The sequence below is a fragment of the Cyprinus carpio genome, chromosome B9 (genome assembly GCF_018340385.1).
Source record: "Cyprinus carpio isolate SPL01 chromosome B9, ASM1834038v1, whole genome shotgun sequence".
NCBI lineage: Eukaryota > Metazoa > Chordata > Actinopteri > Cypriniformes > Cyprinidae > Cyprinus > Cyprinus carpio.
The window spans coordinates 22,452,934-22,477,035 of record NC_056605.1 but is presented as its reverse complement, the minus strand read 5'-3'; the positions used below and the strand labels follow the sequence as shown (position 1 = coordinate 22,477,035).

General features: G+C 36.0%; 1 protein-coding gene across 4 annotated transcripts in view; it reads left to right on the top strand.

Moving 5' to 3' along the window:
- Positions 1-24,102, top strand: part of ncam2 (neural cell adhesion molecule 2) — a 187,999-nt gene that overhangs the window by 127,159 nt on the left and 36,738 nt on the right. For all 4 annotated transcript variants that reach the window (XM_042731619.1, XM_042731618.1, XM_042731617.1 and 1 more), the window contains exons 2-6: positions 6,988-7,062; positions 11,188-11,394; positions 18,087-18,230; positions 18,646-18,780; positions 23,606-23,723. In XM_042731619.1, coding sequence (XP_042587553.1) covers positions 6,988-7,062; positions 11,188-11,394; positions 18,087-18,230; positions 18,646-18,780; positions 23,606-23,723 — 679 coding nt within the window. The remainder of the gene's footprint in view (positions 1-6,987; positions 7,063-11,187; positions 11,395-18,086; positions 18,231-18,645; positions 18,781-23,605; positions 23,724-24,102) is intronic.

Below are 24,102 nucleotides of genomic sequence, written 5' to 3'. Positions count from 1 at the left end.
TATAGTTCACTTCCCCATCATAAAAAAAACTTTCACAAGTTCACTATATAGTTCACGCAGAAATGTTCCACACAAACCGTAAGGTCAGGCATCAGTTAACTGCAACCTTGGTAAAAGACTTCAGTCCAGTCAGAAGGGATCCTTTGGGAATGGCTATGAATGGTCTCTTTAAATCATTCTGAGTTTTTTTGTTTTCCCCCTTTTCTCTGCTCATGTTTGCCCTTCTGTCAGATTTATATCACAAAGAAAAAAGGCAACTCTCATCACACATAAAGAAGTGATGTCTGCATTTAATTAACACAGCAGGACCCAGACAGCGGGTAGAAAGAAAACAATTAACATTTCCAACATGTCCCTCTCTGTATTTCACATATAATTCAATACAGAAGGAAAGTAAATATAGCCTGACATCTCTCTGCAATCTCTCAGGATCGTAAACACATTAAACGCAGAACATCTGTTAAAAGATGCCTGGCAAAACTGTCAATATTTGTGACTAGTATTAAAAAAAAATCATGGACTTAAAGTTAATGGTAGGTCGTCTGGTCTGAATAAGCACATTTGGTCACAGCTATCTGCATTGTGGATGGTTAGCAACTTCTTTGTGGGTTCAGGTCATTCTGCATAAGAGAAGGATTTTACGTGCATTCAGGACTTGGTTGGCTCCAGTATGAGCATCCGTCCTGCATTCAAGCACACAGCCACTGAGTTAAGACTTGGAGATAAGACTCATGCATCTCCGTACTGCAAGCGCGCTGGCCGTATTGTTAGCCTGAAGAGTTGAATTCAACTCATTCACATCTTCCTTATTTAAGCAGGTCAACCAGTGTCAAGTCAATTCCACCATGATAATAAATTCTCACGGACTAGACAGAGAGTCTGATTCAATTTCTGCACAATGAAATCTTAACCTACAAACCCCAGTAGGTTCCTCGAAGAGATGTTTTTCATGCTCAATTCTCTTTTGCCTCTATTTATGAGAGTTCCACAAGAGCTTGACCCTTTCCTTTGCCGCTCGAATCTATTTTGGCGACTTTCAGAGCTGGTTTGAAACATAATTAGATAGCGCTTTTGGGAAAACGTTCGTCCCCAGGTGATTTTTTGGGTTTGGTTTGCTCCAAAGGATTTGATTTGAACAGATCCCAAAGGTTCTAACTACATCTAGTCTCTGTTAAACCACTAACTTTGCTTCCATGTGTAGCGCATAGTGTCTCGGTTATCAGTATCTTACACCTTGGTCATTTCTATTTCCTCTGAGAGAGATGTAAGCAGGCAGAGGGGACAGAAAGAGATCTCTCAGTAGTCATTTACTCTGACATTTCGGGTGCAAGGCAGTGCACAAGAAGAGAGGGGGGTAGCACCTCTCTCTAGCACCTAATTTAGTGCTGAGGTTGAATCCAATCTTATCTCAGGGGAGAAATAGCCGTGCAAATGCCCAATACCATCCAGGAGTTCCTTCAGACAAGGTGGACAGGTCCAGACTGTGGAAGGAGAGGTTAAAGAGGAACCACTTAAATTGGGAGGCCTGCAGTGAATCTTTTCAAACCACATATATTTCTATCTACACTGTGTGAAAATAAGATTTCACAAGTGAGTCAGTGTTGCTGTCAGTTTACAAGTAAATGTACTGTATGGTTATTTTTTATTTTTATATTTATTTTTTGGTTTGAGTTAACTTAGGAAGTCCATCTAATCTTTTGAACTCAGGTCAAAGAACTGATTCAGTGGTTCATTAAAAGTGAGTTTCGCAGAATAAAGTTTAGATTAGGATTACTCAGTGCCTGATTGTTTATGCTACATTGTGGGGACCAAATGCAAAGTCCCTTTCAAGGAAAGTCCATTCACTCTGCCGTCATATTTGAAATGCCTCCGGGGAGCTCAAACGAGACCAAGTCCTATTGAAATCAATGAGGGAATCCTGAAATCTCAAAAACAGCTTGCTGAACTCACGATTAAATTACATATTTCAAATCAGCAACAAATTTTGAAATGATCTACCCCATGAATGTTGTTTCTTATGTTCAAATAGCTTTTAAAAAGCTTATTTTTCAGGTTATACCAGCCAATGCGCATGCCTAGTTCCAACATGCTTATGACTGTGCATGCGCATCCCCTGGTCCAGCCTCAGCTTTCTATGGGAACCGGAGCTTCTAAAGGCCGCTGCAGTGATGAAATGACTTTAACAATCAACGATTGGCTCTTTCCCGCCATATTGCGCATTGCACTTTCTCCCATTCATGAGTATAGGAGTGAACCGTCTTTGTATTTTTATAGTCTTTAACCAAATGTGCCCACAAGGATAGTAAAACCTGAATTTTTTGACGTTGCGGAGTCTGCAGTCCTTACGAGAAAAAGAGAAAAAAAAAAAAAAGTCTATGGAAAGTCCCCACAGTTCAGAGAAACAAATGTGTGTGTGTGTGTGTGTGTGTGTGTGTGTGTGTGTGTGTGTGTGTGTGTGTGTGTGTGTGTGTGTGTGTGTGTGTGTGTGTGTGTGTGTGTGTGTCGCATAAGTAACTTTTTTTTCCAAGCTCTCTTCAAGTGTGAATGTACTTTATTTGGGCTTTTTCCATGTTACCCCCTACTGGTAGTTGTCAAAACTACATCATTCTGGGTCAAAAGCACCTTTCTTTATTTTGAGCTGTTCAAAATTAGCCATGTTTTGCCAGTTTATTATTTTGATTATATTTTTACAAATATTTTATTTCATTTATTTTTTTCATTTATTTATTTATTTATTTATTTATTTATTTATTTTTTTATTTTTTTTTGAGGTCCCCACCGTCTTAATCACTGACAGTCTTACTTGTGATTCAGTTAGACCAAATCCATTCTACAGATCTGAATGATCTCAGTAGCAGTGAGGAAGAATAGCTCTCCATAGTGTACTGTTAAATGACTGACGTGTAGCAGCTCAGCCTTGGGGCTCTGCACTTCTGGCTGCTTAATTAGCACTAACTCATTTTTCTACACTGGCGTTTTGTTCGGAATGACAAACACACCACAGAATTACAGTAAAGCAGAGAGTTATGTCTGCACCTCAGGCATCCATTGATTACAGACTGATTTTATTGGTCTGGGGTCCCGCGTGAACAAATATTATTAGGTGGACCCATGCGCTTTGCATTCTGGCTTTTAGTTATCATTTCAGAATTTTGTTGCTGCTGCGTTTCAGTAACTTTTTCTTTTCTTTTTTTTTTTTTTTTTTTTTTTTTTTTGGGCAAGTATTGATATTTTTGGGCATTACTTATTTATTTTGGCACAGGCTGCACATTTGTGGCTGGCTCATTTCTCATGTCGCCACCCCTTTAAGATTTGTACTCATGGAAATTACTAAGTATTCAAGCCTGTTCATTAGAAGGGGGTGTCCCAATACTTCCGCCAATATAGTATGTGTGTATATATATATATATATATATATATATATATATATATATATATATATATATAATAAAATATGCCATTTTAATTAACAATAACAGCTCTAAACTCATGGAGACCAGACAGCTAAATTTGATTTCTTGGAAAATAACAGTTTGGACATTTTTGTTGCTTTGTTGCTAATTGCTTTGGCACCTCATCTCTACAACACCCGCGCTCTTCCGTTTTCCATTTCACAGAGCTGCACTATACCATCACAACACACTTGTTGTGTTCCACAGCTTGAAATAGATGTGCTTATTGCCAAAAAGTTTGGATCTTCTCTGTCGGTGGTCTGATTTGTCAATAGTGCCTTTTTTGTTTCTCTTTTCATTATCTCAGCTCGTAAATTGGTGGAAAAAACTGGTGTTCTCTATTTTTGCTCCAATGACTGTTGATTCATATCAGTTTAATTAGATTATTTGGCTGACAGACAGTTAGGTCTAATCAGAGAACCGACTCTCGTGTGAGTGTGAAGTAATGAATTGCTTTAATTACATTTAGTTCCAGTTCTGGCTGCGAGGGAAGTTGTCAAAGATAACCTCACATGCTATCAGAACTCAAACTAGGAGATTTACATTCATTCATTCATGCATTTAGCATTGTTAAAAAATATATATATATATATATATATATATATATATATATATATATAATATATAATATATATATATATATATATATATATATATATATATATATATATGGCTGCATTTTTATTTGATTAAAAAAAGAAAGAAAACAGTAAAACACTGTAATGCTGTAATTTTATTTTAAAAAAACTTTCCTTTTTTATTTATATTTATTATTTTTATTTACATTCATGCATTTAGCATTGTTAAATATATATAAAGGCTGCATTTTTATTTGATTAAAAAAGAAAGAAAAACAGTAAAACACTGCAATGCTGTAATTTTTATTTGATTTTATTTGCTGCATTTTTATTTGATTAAAAAAGAAAGAAAACCAGTAAAACACTGTAATGCTGTGATTTTATTACAAATTAACTTTTCTTTTTTATTTATATTTATTATTTTTAGTCTATATTCATCTATAATTATTTACTTATCTTTATTATTGATATACCAACATTTACTTGTATTTACTCAAAACAGCATTAATTTAAAATAATGGTAATTAGCAATTGTAGCAATTGTATCAAAAATAGTGTAGCAATTGTAGCAGAATTTCTTTGATCTTTTTTTGCATGTGCTGAATAAAGTTGTAAAAATAAACTGTCCAAATAAATTAAGAAATTATTTTTAAATCAAGATCCTGATAGATAGATAAATAAACGAATGAATGAATGAATGAATAAATAATCCTGAACTTATTTTTTTAACAATAGTGTAAACATACAGTATATACATTAAATATGTTTCTTCAAAACTTCAATCAAAAATAACAGAAAATAAAAATAATCTACCTCTGCCATTTATTGGCTGGTTTGTTTTTTTAGGGGCTCATTTGTATACTTGTCTATCTGTTACATATGTGTGTGCAAAATTTACAATATCGATGTTTATGTTCATGAATTATGCATTTTCTTTGGCGCACTGTGACACATTTTCTTTGACTGAAATTTCTGGAGGTGATTTTTTCTTTAGGAGAAATCAAACGCATGGAAATGTGTTCCAGGAGTGCAAGTCTGCTTAAGAAACATCCTCCCTCACCAATGTTTTATGAATGTGAGATACAGGCGCTTTGATTGCAGGTAGTAAAGTACTTGACTCAAAGCATACTGTGTAAAAAAATCTTCAAATCATTGCTACACTATATTGAGAGTCATTTCGTTCATTAGCTCGTGACATCAAATATGTAATATTGTTTGAACAGTAAGATAAGTGAAAAAAAAAAAACATAATGAGAAGGCTTGTTTTTTTGTTTTGTTTTTCAGAGTAGTCTTGGGGAGTAATTATATTCTGGTTGCTACGGGCAGCAGCTCACATACCCTCAGACTAGTCTCCATCCAGATGACTAGCTCCAGCCCCACTGTGCTGTAATTAATTATTACGCCAGATGCCAGTGCTTCCCCCATGAGCTCCATCAGTGTGTGTTTCTTTGTGCGTTCACGAGTGTGTGCGTGTGTCCAGTTTGCTCTTGACTCTTGCATGTGCGAAATGTGCGAAAATCTCTTGCATGTGCGACATGTGCGAAAATCATAAAAAGAACTCGAGTTGGTCATTCTCGGGTAAACAGAAAGACCTCCGGCTCCTGCATGCATTCGTTTTCTCATTCATATGCGGCCCGCTGCCCTCACCTCTACCTAAGCCACAAATTCACAGACCACTTTTAACGAGGAAACCCGGACATCCCACTGTCCTCTCTGTGTGATTGGCTCTGTGGGTAGAAGAACAGGGTGATTTCATCTGGTACTGTGCAGTTTTAAAGGAACAAATCACCCCAATATCTCAACCTCATGTCATTCCAAACTCACATGAACTTATTTCTACTATTCTTATTCAGCTTGCTCAAGCTGCTTAAAAAGTGGATATTTGACACCCGAGGTCACTATAGGGAAGACAAATGTGGAATGCCTTATTCAGAAAGACAGGAATAATAACTTCAAAATGAATACAAATTTTTACCAAATAATACAAAAAGTACACGTAAAAAGTCTCTGAAGCCAGTATCAATGAAGTGTAAACTTATTAAAGAAAAGAAAAATCAGATTATATATGAATTATTTAGATTTTTGATCCCTATTTTGAAAACAGCTTTAAAATCATACAGAATTATCTTTTTTGACAATCTGAAATAGCAGAATGTTTTGTGTGAGGGGTAGGTGGACAGAAAATACAGTTTGTACAGTTTAGAAAAACCATTATGTCTATGGAATGTCACCATAAAACTTAAAAACCAATTTGTTTATGTGTGTGTTTAAATTTGTTTAAAGATTGTAAAAAATAATAATAATAATGGAATAAAGTTACTTCATTTAATTTTGACCCACATCTGGTTCTATGCAAATTCACAGATTATTTTATTGCAGATACAGATACAGATTTATATACAGTTATTGCCATTTCTGCACACCACTGGTGGTAACCATTCACTTTCACTGAGTGAAAAAGAGGGGCTTGGACATTCTGCTAGAGTTCATGTTCCACACATGTATTCAAATTAGTCGAATGCACGCTAAGATAACACAGACAATGCATACAAATAAATGATGTAACAACTGGGTGCAGTTCATTCTTAGTGGGTTCCATCCTAGATTGAAATGCAATGCAAGAACAGTCCACGTATATATATATATAAAAAAAAGGAAAGACAGATCAAAGCTTTGTCTGTCTTGTGTCCTTTTCTTTTCCTCACTTTTTTGTACTAGGTGCTGGATGTTCCAGGCAGGCTAGCATGATTGAAGTGATTGGGAGGGGGCTTATAGAAGTCTCCCTGTACCCTCTCATCTCTCCTGCTTGCAAAGACAGTTTGTGCCGCCTGTGGTTTGGTGTGATTTCTGTGGCAGGAACATGTGAGGCACTCTTGTTGTACCTGCGGTTCGTGTGCTGAATTCCTGATTACTACCTCTCTCTCATCTTTCTCTGTCACATTTTCTTTGTTTTCCAGGTGTCCTCCAGGTGTCAATCTCGCTAAAAAAGGTGGAGCTGAGCGTCGGAGAGTCCAAGTTTTTCACCTGCACAGGTCAGTTTTTTTCGCAGCACCACCTCATCACGTCTCTGACGTTGATGTATATGAGATAGATGCATGGATGCACACAATTTACGTAGTGCTGACTCGAGTAGTCATTTATTTAGGTTGAACAGCTTAAATAACTTCTCTCATTGTAAGCACTATTGAATTCTAAGACTAAGGCATTCTTCATGACCAGGGCAAAGTGTGGGATTGCATGTGTATAGTATGTTTGATTATTTTGTCTTGGACTGACAGCTGTTTTCGTGTTGATTGTTTAAAAAAAAAATAGATCAGGGATTTTCAAACTGGAGTCTAGGGACTTTCAGGGGGCTGTAATAGGTTGTTTTGAGGGAATTTTACCAAATGTATTTTTAAGAGCTGTCAACATCACCATGCTAACCTGTGCAATCAATTATGTTGTGTTTATCTCAGTTATTAAATTTGATATTATTCTAGTCTCATTCTGCTTTCTACAGACTGGTCAGAAATTTTATATATTTTGTGAGTATTATCATTTTTATTTTTTTTTTATTTTGAGTTTTTGTTATTGTTTTGTGGATTTTTTATTTTTATGTGGGTGTGTGAGAGAGGTGTTTTTTAGATTTTTTTTTACTTGCAAGAAAATGGTTCACAGTCATGCAGTCATTCATGCTGGCTGCAGAGTGCAGCAAAGGGGAAAAAAATGTCTTAACTCCGTATTTATATCCTAATCAAACCAGGATCCTTCTATCTCAACCAATCATAATGCGTAATATCATAATATGTGTCAAAAATAAGGTATCCAACTATGTCCCCTAGATGCATTTCTAAGTATGTAATGCAAATCATCATCTTTAGAAGCTAGGGTGTAGGGTCTCTAAAATATCATTTCTTGTCTTACACTTATCTTGCACCTTTGACACATAGACTGCTTTTAGTACATCAACACAACTCAAGCATACTGATAAGACATTTAGAGAGTTTAAAGAACACTCTTTAGTAGAGTAAAGCAAATAATACCTAAATTTCCCTCACAAATAGTAAAAAAAAAAAAATGTATGGATGGATATTTGTAGCAATAGCCAAAAATACATTGTATGGGTCAAAATTATTGATTTTTCTTTTATGCCAAAAACCATTAAGATATTAAGTAAAGATCATGTTCCATGAAGATATTTTGTAAATTCCTACCCTAAATATATCAAAACTTCATTTTTGATTAGTAATATGCATTGCTAAGAACTTCAGTTGGACAACTTTAAAGGGCATTTTCTCAATATTTATATTTTTTGCACCCTCAGAATCCAGATTTTCACATAGTTGTATCTTGGCCAAATATTGTCCTATCATAACAAACCATACGTCAGTGGAAAGCTTTCAGATGATGTATAAATCTCAGTTTCAAACAATTGACCCTTATGACTGCTTTTGTGGTCCAGGGTCACATATTGCACAATATTACTGTTTTTATTGTAATTTTAATCAAATAAATGCAGCTTTGGTGAGCTATTTCACCCCAAACCTTTTAACGGTGATGTATACACACACAATTAATATTTTTCTAACACTGTATAAATGCTTCTTATACACGTGAGAATATATGTGTGTGTGTGTGTGTGTGTGTGTGTGTGTGTGTGTGTGTGTGTGTGTGTGTGATCTAAGTGTGAGGGGCCATTGACATTAAAAAGTTTGAAACGCCCTCCTATAAAACACCAGCTTTGTTCCTTATCAAAGTTGCTCAAAGTTCCTTATCATTCTAAACTAGTCAAGTGTTGTCTGTAAACCACAGCTCCTAAGCCTGTCTTTCATTGCACACTGCAGGAAAGTTTGTGCTTGGACAGTGTACAGAAGGAAACATGTATGGATATCCATGTGCACAGGGCTAGATTATGTCGGGCAGGTTTTGTGGTGAAGCTGGGTGTTGTTTTTCTTTTCCACACGGCTAAGCTGCTGTAGTCAGGTTGCAGGGCTCTGCTGTGTGAGCTCCTGGAGTCCATGCTCCACCTCACAGCGCTTTAAACAGGGTGATGCATGCTGACCCCTGCTGGACGCCTGCCAGATTGCGGGTGATTAGCACACCTGGTATGTATCTGGTGATATGGAAGGAGCACACATGCTTCGCAGACCTTCAGGTCAACTAGCTTAGACAAACCAGCATGCTCACCTTCAAAAATAGCTTTGGGATATGCAGGGGAGTGTAAGAGAAACTGTACTGGTTTGATGTATTTATAAAGTTCTATTTTAGGCTTCAGTAGGACAGATTAATTTAGGTGCTACATGTTTAGGAAGTTATTTGCTCCAGAAGAGTGAAAAAAGTACATAATAGTGGATAACTGTAAAAGACTTGTCCTAAGCTTTAATAGAGTCTATTATATATAATGCCTGCCTATTTTGAGCAAAGAGCTATGTTCAGTACATATTGAACTACTAAATATAACCGGGTCACAGTATACAGTCATGTTTTTGCTAGTAAGTGGTGATTATTTCAGAATATTTTATCTATAGTGACAGTGCTGTTATCGAGAAATGGTTTAAAGGATTAGTCAAATTGTGCAAACTGTGATTTAATTAAATATATAAATTGCCATTTCAGAGTAAATGCAGCACTGTGTTCATTTGCACGCGTGTGCAGCGTTTGTTTGTTTTTTGTTTTTGTTTTTTTTTACAGTACACAGCCCTGAAAGGATAGGTTTTTTAAAAGGCAAATTTAAAAAAAAAAATTTTTTTTAAAATTTTTCAAATTTTTTTTTTTTTTTTATTTTGTGTTTTTGATGTTATCATTGTAATCATGATTATTTCTTTCCAAAAATGCAGTTTTTAAAATTCATTTTTATTTTCTATGCTGATTGGCTTCTGAACAAAATTGCCCAATCATTCTAGAATGATTATTTTTTCCAAAAGTGCAAAAAGTTTTTCAGCTTTTTTAATTTATTTTTTCATTTATTCATTCAGATGTGATAAAACCACCCAAATCAATGTTTTTTTTTTTTTTTCAAATGGTTTTTTGTTGTTGTTGTTGTTTTTTAATTTGTTTTTTTTATTTTTTTTTTTGCAGATGCACTCTAACAAAATAACCCCAATTATTCTACAATTATTAATTCCTTCCAAATATAGCTTTTCAAGTCATCTGGTGAAAGTTCCTGTATTTTTTATATCACAATTTATAATGCAAAACAAAATATCACAGTCAATTTTTTACAATTTCATGCAGTCCTATCAGTGACTGACAGTACTCTTATTACTGGGACAAGTAGGTTAAGTCTCTTACTCAAGGGCACAGTGTTGATAGCTCATGGATCCCTCTCCCCTTTCAAAGCTTGAACCTACAATCTTTTGGCTGTCAGCCCAGATCTTTAACCACTATGCCATAACTCTTCTACTTCCCCAAACTTAACTACACCAAACTTAATTCAAAAGTGAAGACAAATGAATGTGAAACAGGAGATTCTGTGAAGTTTGTCTAAGCTAAGCTTTGCTTTGACCCTGAGGCCTTCAACCCCTAACATCTCATCCTAACCCCTTCAGCTTCTCCTCCATGCTCCATGGTCCAGCATCTGCCGAGCGGGCTGAGATTATGCCATCTCGTCCTCTCCTTGAACCCCTGACGGCCCTCGGATCAGGCTCTGCTCCCTCACTGATAACCCCCTGCCCGCTCTCAGCGTTTCTCCCTTGGCAGAGCTGCGTCACAGGGCCGCTTGCATCCTCGGGACTGCCCGTCTGCCCGGAGCCGCAGTCTCACGCTCCCCCGTTGTGCAGCTGATTGATGCTTTGAGCGAAGATGTGCTGCACCATGCTGATGCTTTTTATGACCTTCCAGCAGAGCAGGATTTACTACGCCAAGCACCTTGCTACCAAGTGTGTGCTTGGCTAGCCGTTCTCTGCAGGGCAAAGCACATGACGGGTTTTGTTTATCGCAGTTTGTGTGTGTTTGAGAGACACAGAGAGAGTGTATGCTGCTACCAGAGGCTTAAGAGATATCCTTAAAGGGAAAGTTCTGCACCACTAGCAGCACGTAATGGAATGGCACTGAAACGTGGCCATAAAAGCATTTGTTTCCTTTTATATTAAAAAAAAGTGTTTTATACTAACACTATTGTCAAGTTGTTATCTATTTTTTTTTTATAATTTATTTTGTGTGTATGTGTGTGTGTTTAGTGATTGGGGAGCCTGTAAGTCTGGACTGGTATAACCCGCAGGGTGAGCGGATGGTCCCATCTCAGCGGGTGGCACTGCACAATGAAGGTGTTCGTTCCAGACTCACCCTCTATAATGCCAAAATAGAAGATGCTGGCATCTACCGGTGCCAGGCCAACGATGCACAGGGACATACACAGGAGGCCACTGTGGTGCTGGAAATCTACCGTGAGTATCAGACACAAACAAATAAATCTGCTCATACACACCTTTTGTTGTCATAATGGTCCTTGTTACTTAATTTATATAAACGCATATGAAAAGAGATCAGAAATTAACAGGGGCTTGGGATAATATATAAAAAATATTATAATGTCCCATAATGAACTTTCACAAAATGCCTTTTAATGAATTAATCTGTTTTTATTTGTAAAATATTTTATGTACATTTAAATCACAGAATTACGTTAAAGGGGTCATATGGTGCGATTTCAATTTTTCCTGTCTCTTTGGAGTGTTACAAGCTCTTGGTGCATAAAGAAGATCTGTAAAGTTGCAAAGACTAAAGTCTCAAACCCAAAGAGATATTCTTTATAAAAGTTAAGGATCAACCACACCCCCCTATAACGGCTCGTTCTACACGCCCCCACATCTACGTCACTATGTGGGAAAATTTGCATAACACCGCCCAAATGTTCACACAAAGAAAGAAGGTGTAATGTTTATTCTCTCTATTTCCGCCGCTGCCATGTTGTGGAGTCGCTGTGTGTTTCATTGTGAAAGCGAAACTACTTTGTTTGGTCTTCCAAAAGAGGACAAGACTAGAAATCAATAGTTTAGTTGTATTTCAACACTGTTCCAGAACAGTCCAACCCAAATATTCAGATGTGTGCTGTGCTTTTATGGAGGATGAGGACTGTTTCCTGAACCAGTAGCCTGCAATGCGTCTGTGGCACAGAGGCTGTTTTTATAAAGTTGGGCAGTTCAAACTTTGCAAGGACAGTCTGGCGCTTCTGACTCACAGCCTGTAGGTACGTTTTTTCATATATAAATAATTTGCCAATGATGATTCAAACGCGAGTTTTGAGCAGTAGAGTAGGCTTGTTGTTTGTTGTTTCTCTGATCACAAATGCAGACATGGTTTCATGTTAACACAGCACGATACGCAACCCAACGCAACGCGTAAAAAGACAGTATAAGTCATTATAGTCAGTAATTATGTCTCCACTGGATGCAACAAATGCCTCATTTGTAATGTTTTTTTTTTTTGTTTTTTTTTCTCATCTAGTGATGTCCGGATCGCGAACAAATCTTTCTATTTAACCGGATCTTCTTAGTGAACCGGTCGAACCAGTTCACCAAATCGAACTGAATCGTTTGAAACGTTTTGCATCTCCAGTACGCACTAAAACTTAAGTTATTTGGTTTATAAACGTGCCTCACACTCCCTCTGACATGAAATAAACCAATTTCCCGAGTTATTCAGTTACTCCTAACAGTACATTGACTGAACTGCTAAAAGAGAACCGATGATGGGGTGTGCACGAGCAGAGCAGCTGGACTGAGTCTCGTGCTGCTGGCCTGGGAGACGGCATGGTATGTTAAGGGGCGTAACATTTCCATCACACGCTTGAGGCATTCGGCCAATCACAACACACTGGATAGCTGGCCAATCAGAGCACACATTGCTTTTCAGAACGATGAGCTTTGTAAAAATCGACACGTTTCAGAAGGCGGGGCATAGAGAAGAAACTGTAATGTATATTGTATGGAAAATAATGTTTTTTTTTTTTTTTTTTTACCTTAAACCGCATGACCCCTTGAAGCTTCTTCAACAGAACCTTTGCTTGTTTAGACTTCTTTTAAAAAGAAGAAATAACTAGGATTAAATAAAGTGGAAAAATAATAAAACTAATTGAATGCAATAAAATCAAGATCAAGAACTGTGTTGCATCATCTTAATTATCTACTGCATGTACAAGCAGGAGAATACAATTTTTAAATATTTGTGTTTTGTAACATCTCCAAGACGCTTTCAGAAAACTACCTACAAAGCTACAGTACTGTGAAAATTTTAGGCACTTGTGTGTGCAATTGTTGTAAAGATAAATTCACAATTAGATTTTATTTAGCAGTTAACTTCTGTTAACTAAATTAAATCAACGTTTAGTCTGTCTTGGTATTTGTCTGTTTCTTCATGTCATTCCAGACAGACTGGATGACGATGAGATCAGATCTCTGTGTGGAGCACTGGCTGTTGTCAGACTCCTTGTGCTTACAAACAATTAATGTTTGGAAATGTAAACTGATAATTCCTACTGACACACTACAGCAAAAATAGAAATAACTGAGTTAACTGAACCATTTTTTGTTGGTGAAAATACTAGTGGCTTAAGACTTTTGCACAGTAGTGTAGACAGAGAGAGAGAGACTAGTGTGTGTGCGTGTGCAAGGCAAGAACACATTAATAAAGTGACAGTAAAGACATTTATAAGATTGCTAAATATTTCTGTATCAGATAAATGTTTTTTTTTTGTACATTCTGTTCATCACAGATACAATTGTTTTAATTTTTTTTAACATTGTTAATAATAAGAAATGTTTCTTGAGCAGCAAATCAGCATATTAGAATGATTTCTAAAGGATCATATGACATTGTAGACTTCATTCTGAAAATTCAGATTAACCATCAAAGGAATAAATTACATTTTAAAATATATTTAAAATAAAAACAGTTATTTTAAATTGTGATATTATTTCACAATAGTACTCTTTTTACTGTATTTGTAATCAAATAAACGCAGCTCTGCTGAGCATAAGAGACTTTTTACAAAACAATTAAAAATTTTACTGAGCCCAAACGTTTGAATGATTATTTTGAATACTATATGTAAGATACATCTTCAGTTGTTGAGCAAAGTGCACCCTGAACATTTTGGAGATGTGCATTTTTCTTTCTTTCTTTCTTTCTTTCTTTCTTTTAATTTATGCATTTTCAAACATGTGCTGACAAGTTTAGCAGAGTGAGGAGACATAATGGGATCAGAAAATGGCATGAGCCAGACCTGAACTTCAGTGAACCAGAACAATTCAAATCTTTTCACATTGTTGTTACATGTTACAGTGTTTACAATAAATTGCTTGTGCTTAGAGACAGAACCAGTTAGAGAATTTGAAGAATGTAGATCCTAAATCACCTGTGATTCAACACTGTGTGGCTCTTCAGAATGAAAAGCAAGCAGCTTTTGTCTCTCCTGCTCATGGCACTCGGCACACAGGGGATACCAGGCTTCCTGGCACGCCTGTGGTCTCTGAGCGGTGGGGATGCTGTCCCTTTAAACATCCCATCACTGTCAAAGCCCAGATATCTGTGCCGAGAGACCAGCCAGAGATACCTAGATAATTGTCTTTTTTGCTCTATTTTACAAATAAACAGAGAAAATAACAAGCTGGCTTTTCATGTGTGGAAGTAAAAGTTCTGACAGTGTTGTTCGCATTTCTTAAGATGATATGTTTTGAAATGTCTTGAAATAGTTTGTCATCTAAGGTAAACTCATGTATTTCCTCTAAAGTTTGTTTGTCTCCAGTAACATACATCATTCCAATTTCAGCCATGACTGAAATCAATCAAAAAAAAAAATTATTCAGTAACCCTCCATCTGTCCTCATTTGTTCTCTTTGGAGATTATATTTGATGCAGACTTTTACCTCGAATTATCATACATTTACATTGAGATTTATTCAGCATATTACAAGGAAGCATGCTGTTACATGTCCCGGCTATAAAAGCAATTCAAGACTACTGTATATTGATGCAAATTACAATGGAACAACATCTTGGCACAGCTATGTGGGAATCCATTACATACTGTAGCTAAGGACATTATGTGTGTTCGCACAAAAACCCCTCCACCACTGGAAATGCTGCCATTGAAATAGCCATTTTGATTTTCCCTGTGAATAGAGGACATCCAAAAGCTTTTCAAAGAGAGCTTCACAATGCAGGGGAAATGGACGTGTTCCATCCGAAGATGTTTGACAAATCTGTTGATGTAAAGCTAAATGTAATTTCCCCAACAACGAGACAGCTGCCGCCACACGACCGAGAAAGAACTAGTATTACAGAGAAGAAAAAAGTAACAAGGACGGGGGAGAATAGTTTCACTTTCTTCCTTTCTTTCCTCTGTGGAACAAAATTAGAATTTTTTACAGAAAGTAGTAGTTGTGGTTTATGCAGATATAATGAATTGGGAATAAAAAAAGATGTGAAAGTTCCATAAAAGTATCATAATTTTCCCCATATGTGTGCACTTTATTCCAAGACTTTTGAAGTCATTTTAAAGTTATATAAGACTGAAATTCAGTGAGTGATAATATCCAGTTATTTTTCTAGTGAGCTCTTTACCTGAGAACTGCATAGAATAGATTAAATGCAAAAAAAGTGATTTTTTTTTATCTTGTTTTAGTGCAAAATGACATAGTATATTAATTATTTTTCTAAAAATATCTACATTAAATTTATAGAATTTGAAAATATCAATATTATATTAATAAAACAATGTAATTATTAAATATACAGTACAGTAAAGTTTTCCTTTTGAATTAAGTTTATTTTTCTTATCCCTTTAACAGATACTTTATTATTTTAAGCTTAAACTCACTTAATTTTGAAAACAAGATTTAATATCTTACTTTACATCATTTTGCTTCTCAAGTGAATGCATCTTGATTTAAAAAAATTTTACTTGAAAAAAAGACAGAAATACTGAATACTTAAAAATGTCTGCATCTCTCTTGAAAGCATTTAGAATAACTATGACTATTAATCACACAATGCAATGTCAAAAACAAAAGTTTTGACTTCAAAAGTGCAGAATATAATGCACAAGTGATCTATGGATATTTTTTTTAAAGATGGCTTCGATTCCTGTACAATGTAATTGCATGGAAAAGAGCAACCTTCTTAATTTCTTCTTATATGTTGCACAAAAGAAAAGAAAAAAAGTTTAAAACAATATGAAAGTGACAAGAATGACATAATTTTAATCTTTGAGTGAACCCATCCTTTTGGAAATGCACCTTAATTGATTCCTTTGTTAAACTCTTGAATTAATGGGGAAGAGGTGACTAAAAGTAATAAAGAACAAGAGTGAAAGCGAGAGATGCCAAGTCCAGACAAAGTGAAAAAGAAAGGAAAAGGTGCCAGGGTGGAAATTTCTCTCTTATAAAGGCTTAAAGCACAGGGGTAAAACAAGGCTGCGTAAAATGTTCCCCAGATTCTCTGTATTTCTTTTTTTAAGTGTATGAGAATGTTATTTTAATCCTCAAGTGTGTTTAATGAGTAGATCTTGTAAAATTTCAGGAGATATTTCACGATCTTGCTTCTCTGTGGCTGACTTTGTTCCAAGCTTGGCATTTGCCTATGTTCCATTAGAAGTTGTATTTAGAGCAGTGGGAGCCGTGTGTAAACAGACATGACTCACAGATCAATACACAGAGCCGCTGTGCTGATGAGAGCGTGCTGCATCTTTCTTTCTTTCATCTGTATGAGGACGTTTTTTTTTATTGTGGTGTGTAGGATGTTTTAAGAGGATTTTCCCACACAAACAAAATGTGGTTTTGGTGTGTCAGAATGTGGCTGTGAATTGTGAATAATCAGAGATGATGTGGAAGCACACCTGTTTGACAAGCAGACGTAGATGTTGACATGTCCCTTGTTTTTCCTTGATTTTTCTTTGGTTTCTGCACTGGGGGGTCTGAACTAGTTCTCAAAAGGCCTCATGTGTTTTTTTCTTTTGTCGTCATACCATTTGGATTTCAAGTGTTACAAATGAAATCCATACAACTTCCACCCAACATACTGTACATCCAGAACAATTAGCAGCATGCAACTTAATCAGACATGTTTGTTTGTTTTGTTTTAATTTGGGGTATTTTATGGTATGTAATGGCAGTATTAAATCTGTATTTTAACTCTGAGAGTAAAAAGAAGTACTAAAGTCTGATTTTTTTTTTTTTGGTGGCTGTGCTTTAAATTTTAATTATTATAATCTTAATTGAAGTTGATGATTTTGAAAAACTGACAGTAATGTTGTTTTACAGAAATTGTGAGTACTACTGTAAGTCTGTAAGGATAACCCTGCCTGGTTGAAATGTTTGGAAATGATTAACAGTTGAAAACATTCACTAGAAATTTAGAAACATAATCAGATGTAATCAGTTACATTACTTTAATAAAGTAATTCAAATAGTTACACTAATTATTACATTTTAAATAGGGTAACTTGTAATCTGTAACCTATAACATTTCCAAAGTAACCTTCCCAACACTGCTCACAAGGAAGATCTGAAGTCACCCACACCTGAAAAGTACCATGACATAGTGTCAGAGTATGTTCACAGAAAAAAAAAATGGTGTAGAAACCATTTCTGCTCAGATATTTGTAGAACATTTTACAGGCAATTCTGAAAAATGGCAAGTTACAATGAATTAACCTTAAAAAAAATATTTTTTTCAATGTAAATAGTATTTTCTTATAAAACGTCCGGTAATCTGTTATTTACAATTTATGAAGAGATAGTATCTAGTAAAATTTTAGTTTTTTTTTTTAAAGTCAGACTTGGGGCTCAAGAAACATTTGTTATTATTATCAATGTTGAAAACGGTTGTCCTGCTTTTGTGGAAACTGTGATGCTTTTTTTCAGGATTCTTTGATGAAACAAAAGTTGTAAAGAACAGCATTAATTTGAAATCGAAATCTTTGCAATATAAGTGTCTTTACTGTAACTTGATCGATTTAATGATCCTTGCTAAATAGAAGTATTAATTTATTACAAAAACGTCTTACTGATCCCAAACTTTTCAATGATAATGTGCATTAGGAGCATTTCACAACATTTTTCTCCTCCCTGATGCACAGAGAAGCTGACGTTCAGAGATGTGAGGTCTCCTCAGGAGTTTCGACAGGGTGATGTGGCTGAAGTGGTCTGTGATGTCACCAGCTCCCCCGTTCCTGTGGTCTCCTGGTTTTACAACAATATGGAGATCATTGAAGATACTGAGAGTAAGTAATCTGTCATATATACTGCCTATCACCTACATCGTAAAGCACACCTTTGCAGCTGAATAGATGAGATAAATTCATATCATTACTTTAATTGTTGAAAATTATTGTAGAGCTCAAGCTGCTTTGAAGCTGATTTGAGAAATGGGAAAAGATTGTCAAAAAAAAAAAAAGGAATGGATGAATGTTTAAAGTGTTATTATTGTAAAGGATTTGAGACCTTGATCACTGCAAGAATTTTTAAATATTATTCCCTTCCCCAACTTAATGGTGACAAGTGTTAACAAGCAAGCTGGTAAATAAATAAATAAATATGTGTTTTATGTAAATGTGATTTCAGCCAGCAATAAATATAGCTCCTTTTAAGTTGAAGTTAGAATTTGATTAACACGCCATCAAATATTTTGTTCTCCAGAGTTTCAGCTCCTACAAAACAACAATTTGCAAGTCCAGAGAGTAACTAAAGCAGATGAAGGAGTATATCGCTGCGAGGCCAGAGTCGAGGCCAGGGGAGAGATCGACTTCCGGGACATCATCCTGGTGGTTAACGGTGAGTTTGGGAAGCTGAGATCAATCCAGTAGTCATTCCTGAGATCTATCTGGTTAAATAATACATTATATTCATGATTTCCATTTTTGGTGAACTGTTCCTTTAAACATAAAGTAGTTCCAGCCCTATCTTTCAGACGAAAGCCGCACGCATCCCGTTATCTCAATGACATTAGCCCTGTGCCGTCTGATGGGAAGGAAACGGCACAGTGACATCACCCAATCTGCGTGTCCTTGTCTAATGCAATGATAGCAAACATGAACGGGTGTCTGTTTAGTTTACTTCTGATATTTTCCTCGCTGATCCAATCATGGTGCTCAATGAGGCATGACCGATAATCCAGCCGACATGACAACACATATCAGAGACCGACATAAAATAAATGCCACTCTGCGGGGCTGTTCTGAAGCCCCTGGTCAGATAAGTGTTAGATAGGGAATACAAAATTAATATGTCTTTGTCCTCTAGGAGACGTTTTGATCTTTTCAAAGTTAGTCGCTTTTGCTGGATGCGTGTTGTCGGTTGAAAAGTCTGGACACTTTGAGATGACTTTGAAATGCCTAGGCCATACATACTAAACAGCATCTCTGTAATATCTGTAATGTTGTGGCTTTAATGTGTGAGTTAGGCTGCAGAGAGCTTAGCCTTCCCCGGCCCCTGCCTGATATGTGTATATGAATATAGATATGAAGAGAAATGAAGTGAAAATGACTTCAAGAAACTGAAATTATTCCTTATGCAGGAGTTTAATTTAGTTTACATAAATGAGCAGCACTGGGATTTGTTGAATAGCTTAGATTATTTCTCAAGTGCTGCATAAAAGCCTCAATATTGTTGCTGATATATCTTGTAAAATTATTTAGTAGAAGTAAATATATTTTAAAAATTAGGTAATTCTTGTAAAATATTTTTGAATGGCATACAATAATATTCAAAGGGTTTTTTTTGGGTGGGGGGGTGGGTGGTTGGGCTGAACATTTTTTATTCTACTCTTAAAAATATATACATATAAACAAATTATTATTTTTATTTAATGTATTCCTGTGGTGGCGAAACTTAATTTTAGCAGCCATTACTCCAGACTTCAGTGTCACATGATCCTTCAGAAATCATTCTAATATGCTGATTTGCGGCTCATTTGCTTTCTTATTATTATCAATGTTGTATTTTTGTGGAAAGAACAGCATTTATTTGAAATATATGCTATATACATCACATAAATAAATGTAAATGTTTTTACTTTCACTTTCAAGGAATCTGTTGCTCCCTAACTAAATACAATTATTATTTTTAATAATAATAAAAAAAACTTACTGACCCCAGACTTTTGAACAAAAGTGTAAGTCCAGTAATTTAATAATTATCAGACATGTTTGAATCCATATTAATATTCCTGAGATGTTTTTAAGCTAAATTTGAGAAGCAGGAAACGTAAGCAGCAGTTGCTTTCTATTTAATCTCATCTCTGCCTCAGAGGAACGATTAAGATATTAAAGAGATCTCAGTGGTTTTTACTCCGGTAGATTTTTGTACTTCAAAATATCTGCTTTATTGTAATTTTTATTTGTAGCTGAATTATTAGCCTTTGAAAGTGTGTAATTGTTGATGCTAAAGGTCAATTCAGTCTATGTTAGATGGTTTTCTGGCCTGATTTGATGTCTTAATGCCCAATTGTGTCTCACATTAGCAGAGCTGTTTCAGTTGGGCATGCGTATCTGGGAATAGGTTAAATTAGATTACTGCCATGGAAAATAGGCATCGATTGGCAAGAAAGTCAATGATAATCTTGTTGGAACCATTTCGGTGCATGACAGCCCAGTGCTGTGCTGTGTTTGTGTGTGTGCGTGTGTGTGTGTGTGTGTGTGTGTGTGTGTGTGTGTGTGTGTGTGTGTGTGTGTGTGTGTTTCCTCCGTGACTCTTACCACAAGTCCACAGTGTGTGTGCATCGCATGTAAAATGTAAAGGTATAGTTTACTGAGAAATTTAAAATCTGTAATTATTTACTCGCTTAAAAGTCATTCCATACCTATGACTGACTTTCCTTCTGAGAAAGAGAATGGAAACCCTGAAGAATGTGTTGATTGTTCTTTTTCATGCAGGTACTGTACAATGAAAGCACACTTTAACCTTACAAAAGTATTGCAAAAAATATATATCTTAAAAGTCCAAATCATATAAAGTGAAAAAATAGAATTGTGGGTAAAAAAAAAAAAAAAAAAAAAGTGTAACAAAGGGAGTCGTGACGACGTAGTGGGGATCCAATTGCAGGCTTTATTAAAAGAGCATAGTCAGGACAGGCAGGGTAAGAAACCCGCAAACAATCACACCCAAGACACAGGCAAAAGAGTAATCCAACAAGACAGGCAATGGTCAGGGCAGGCAGCAGTCAATCAAAAACAAGCTAACAATCCAAGGATCAAAACACGAGAAAGGCAAAACTAGGAAATACGGAAGGGCTAAACATTTAATAACCAGCTAAGACAGAGAGAGTGTGTGCTATTCTTATAGTCCTACTAATGTGAGACAGCTGTGAACTGATGATGAGATCTGATAAGAGACAGGTGATGCACTTGATGAGTCCGGGCAAAGGATAATGGGAAATGGAGTCCTGGGTGAAAGCCAAGGTACAGAACGGAGTGCCCTCTAGAGGAGCTCACGGGCACTCCAGCTGGAGATTGTGACAAAAAGACAAAAATAGAAGTTGTTATTCACTGATGAGCTTTACCTTCAGTGGGTGAAGCTGTGACGGAATCAACTCAGTTTACCTCAAGAACCGTACAGTCTCAATTGTTTTTGTGCATTCTTTGTTAAAAATTCAAAAGAATCATTTATCTGCGAATCATTCTTGATTTATGAATGAGTCAGTCACCATTGCTAAATTTGGCACATTGAGAAATTGAGCAATGTTTAATTTTGACTTCAATTTCTTTCTCAAATAAAGCTATCGTTTGACTTCAGAAGACTTACATAGTTGCCAGATATGGCTGCCAAGTCATATGGGTCAGCTTTATGCTACTTTTACTCTGATTTTGAGAGTCTTCAAAAAAATTTCTTTAGTGTTTTACAGAAGACTAAAGTCATATGGGTTTGGAATGGCATGATGATGAGATAATTACCCCTTTAAGTATGGAAAAAGTACATTTGTATGATCAAATTCAGAGGAAAGATAAAAACCGACAAATCTGCAGTGCCCTGGGTGTGATCTTTGAGCTGCCCACTCACACAGACACCCTCATTACCAGCAGTTCAATTGTAGGACTGCCTCCAAGGTTAGAACTACTTAACCCTGGAGAGTGGACAAAGCTTGCTGAGCTGCTCTGGTGTGAGATTGAACCCCAGCCGTAATGATGATGATCCCCATCACCTCCGGGGCTGTCATTTCATCAACAAAAAACATTTAGTAATGCACGCCATTGATGCTCTGAAGACAAATGGCAAAACAATCGTGGCATTAATTTGAACTTGGCTGTCAGCAGTTTGGGTTTACCTAATGAATGACCCATAATGTGCAGAGGGAAAAGCAAATAGTGTGTGCGTTTATGATTTCTAATAGAGGATGAGGGGGATGTGTTAATATACTGCCAAGTCAGGCTGAAAGTGACCATGAATAAAACATCCATTTAATCTAATCTTTTTACCCCGGCGCACACTCCATTAAATTGTGTTATGTCTTTAAACCAGTCTCAATAACTCAAAATGATGCCTTTTTTCCAGACAGGATGGCTCCATCCATTCCCTACACCAGCAAATTGCAAAAGGGAACAAAAATGCTGTATTTAAAAATTGGTGTAGGAAGTTTGCAGAAGAACATTGCTGCCTATTATTGAAACTATTTGAACGTCATTCCATCTCAGGTGAATTACCTCATTCTGAAGGGCATGGCGGAATAATTTCTGAACGAGTCAAAATTGGGTTAGGTTCAGTCTGAAATTACTTTATCACCTTCCAGTTCTTTGCAGAGATGGAAATATAAAAATTCTCACTCAATTCATTGCACATTCCCATAATAGACCGTGCCATTGAAAATCGCTATCTGCCTGACCTTGGAGTTCACATATGGAGCTTTAATAGACACACACGCATATACTTTCAGCTGTAAACTGTCACTCTACAAAGATAAGTCAATTTTTTTCATGAATATGAACTCTGATGAAAAATTATTTAGTGAGATTTTTAGTGGAAGTTTGTTTGAGGCATCCAGGTTGACCTCTTGTTTGACCCCAAGGTCTTTCTCCATTGACCTTTCACTATATGATTAAGTGGACTGCTCAGGATGTATTGATTTAGACACAGAGGGTGGCTGATGTATTTATTCATTCTTTTCTGGCTTGTGAGAAGGCATTTTGAGTGTGATCACGTTGTTGATGATCTGTATGCACTGGAGATGAAGGTGAGTGAATAAAGAGTTAGTTCTATCAACTGCTGTGCCTGTGTGTGTTGGAATATAAATGAAAACTCACTACATTACAGGATGATACAGCATTTGTGTTGTCAAAAACTCTAAAACTGGCAATTTTTCAGCGTGACCAGACTTTGTACAGAAAAATTTGAATCTTGGATCTCATGAAAATAGCATTTGAGTATTAATTTAGCTCAATGTGTGCCACATGCTGTCAACCAGAATTTCCCAGGAAGTGAGAACATGTTGATGGCTTGTGAATGAATATGTCATTTGAATAAGTATTTGTTGAGACTAGAACATTTGAGAAATAATGTGAAAACTTCCAAGAGATTTCACACTGAAAAATTAGAAATGACAAGTTTGTGTATTAGCATAATTCAGAGGTGACAGAAACACCATATAATGTTTTTCTTTCTCGAACAGTTCCGCCGGTCATCTCTGTGCCACAGCAGTCCTTTAACGCCACTGCGGACTATGGAGAATCTGTGACCTTCACCTGCAGGGCCTACGGCTCTCCTGAACCTGATGTTACCTGGCACAGGTATGACAATTTTAGCACCATCACTGCAAAATCTGAGCACTGATGACTGATGAATGTGTTTTTAGTCCAGTGCCTGTATATAAATATTGATTATGATATAATATAATTAGTATTGACCAAGTTTAGAGGCTGTCATATGTGGATCAACTTACTATGTTGTGTATTTTCATCAGTTTCAATATGAAAAATAACTTTCATATTGATTCAATGGATTTATTGCATTTTGAGAAAAAAATATCATGGATTTATAGCATTTTGGTGAAAAAAAATACAGTTTTATAATAAATCTTTGAGAATCAAAACCTAGATTTTAATTTTTTATGTTATTATAACTTAAAGATGCTATGTGAAAGTTTGAAACAGAAAATAGTGGTTTTCA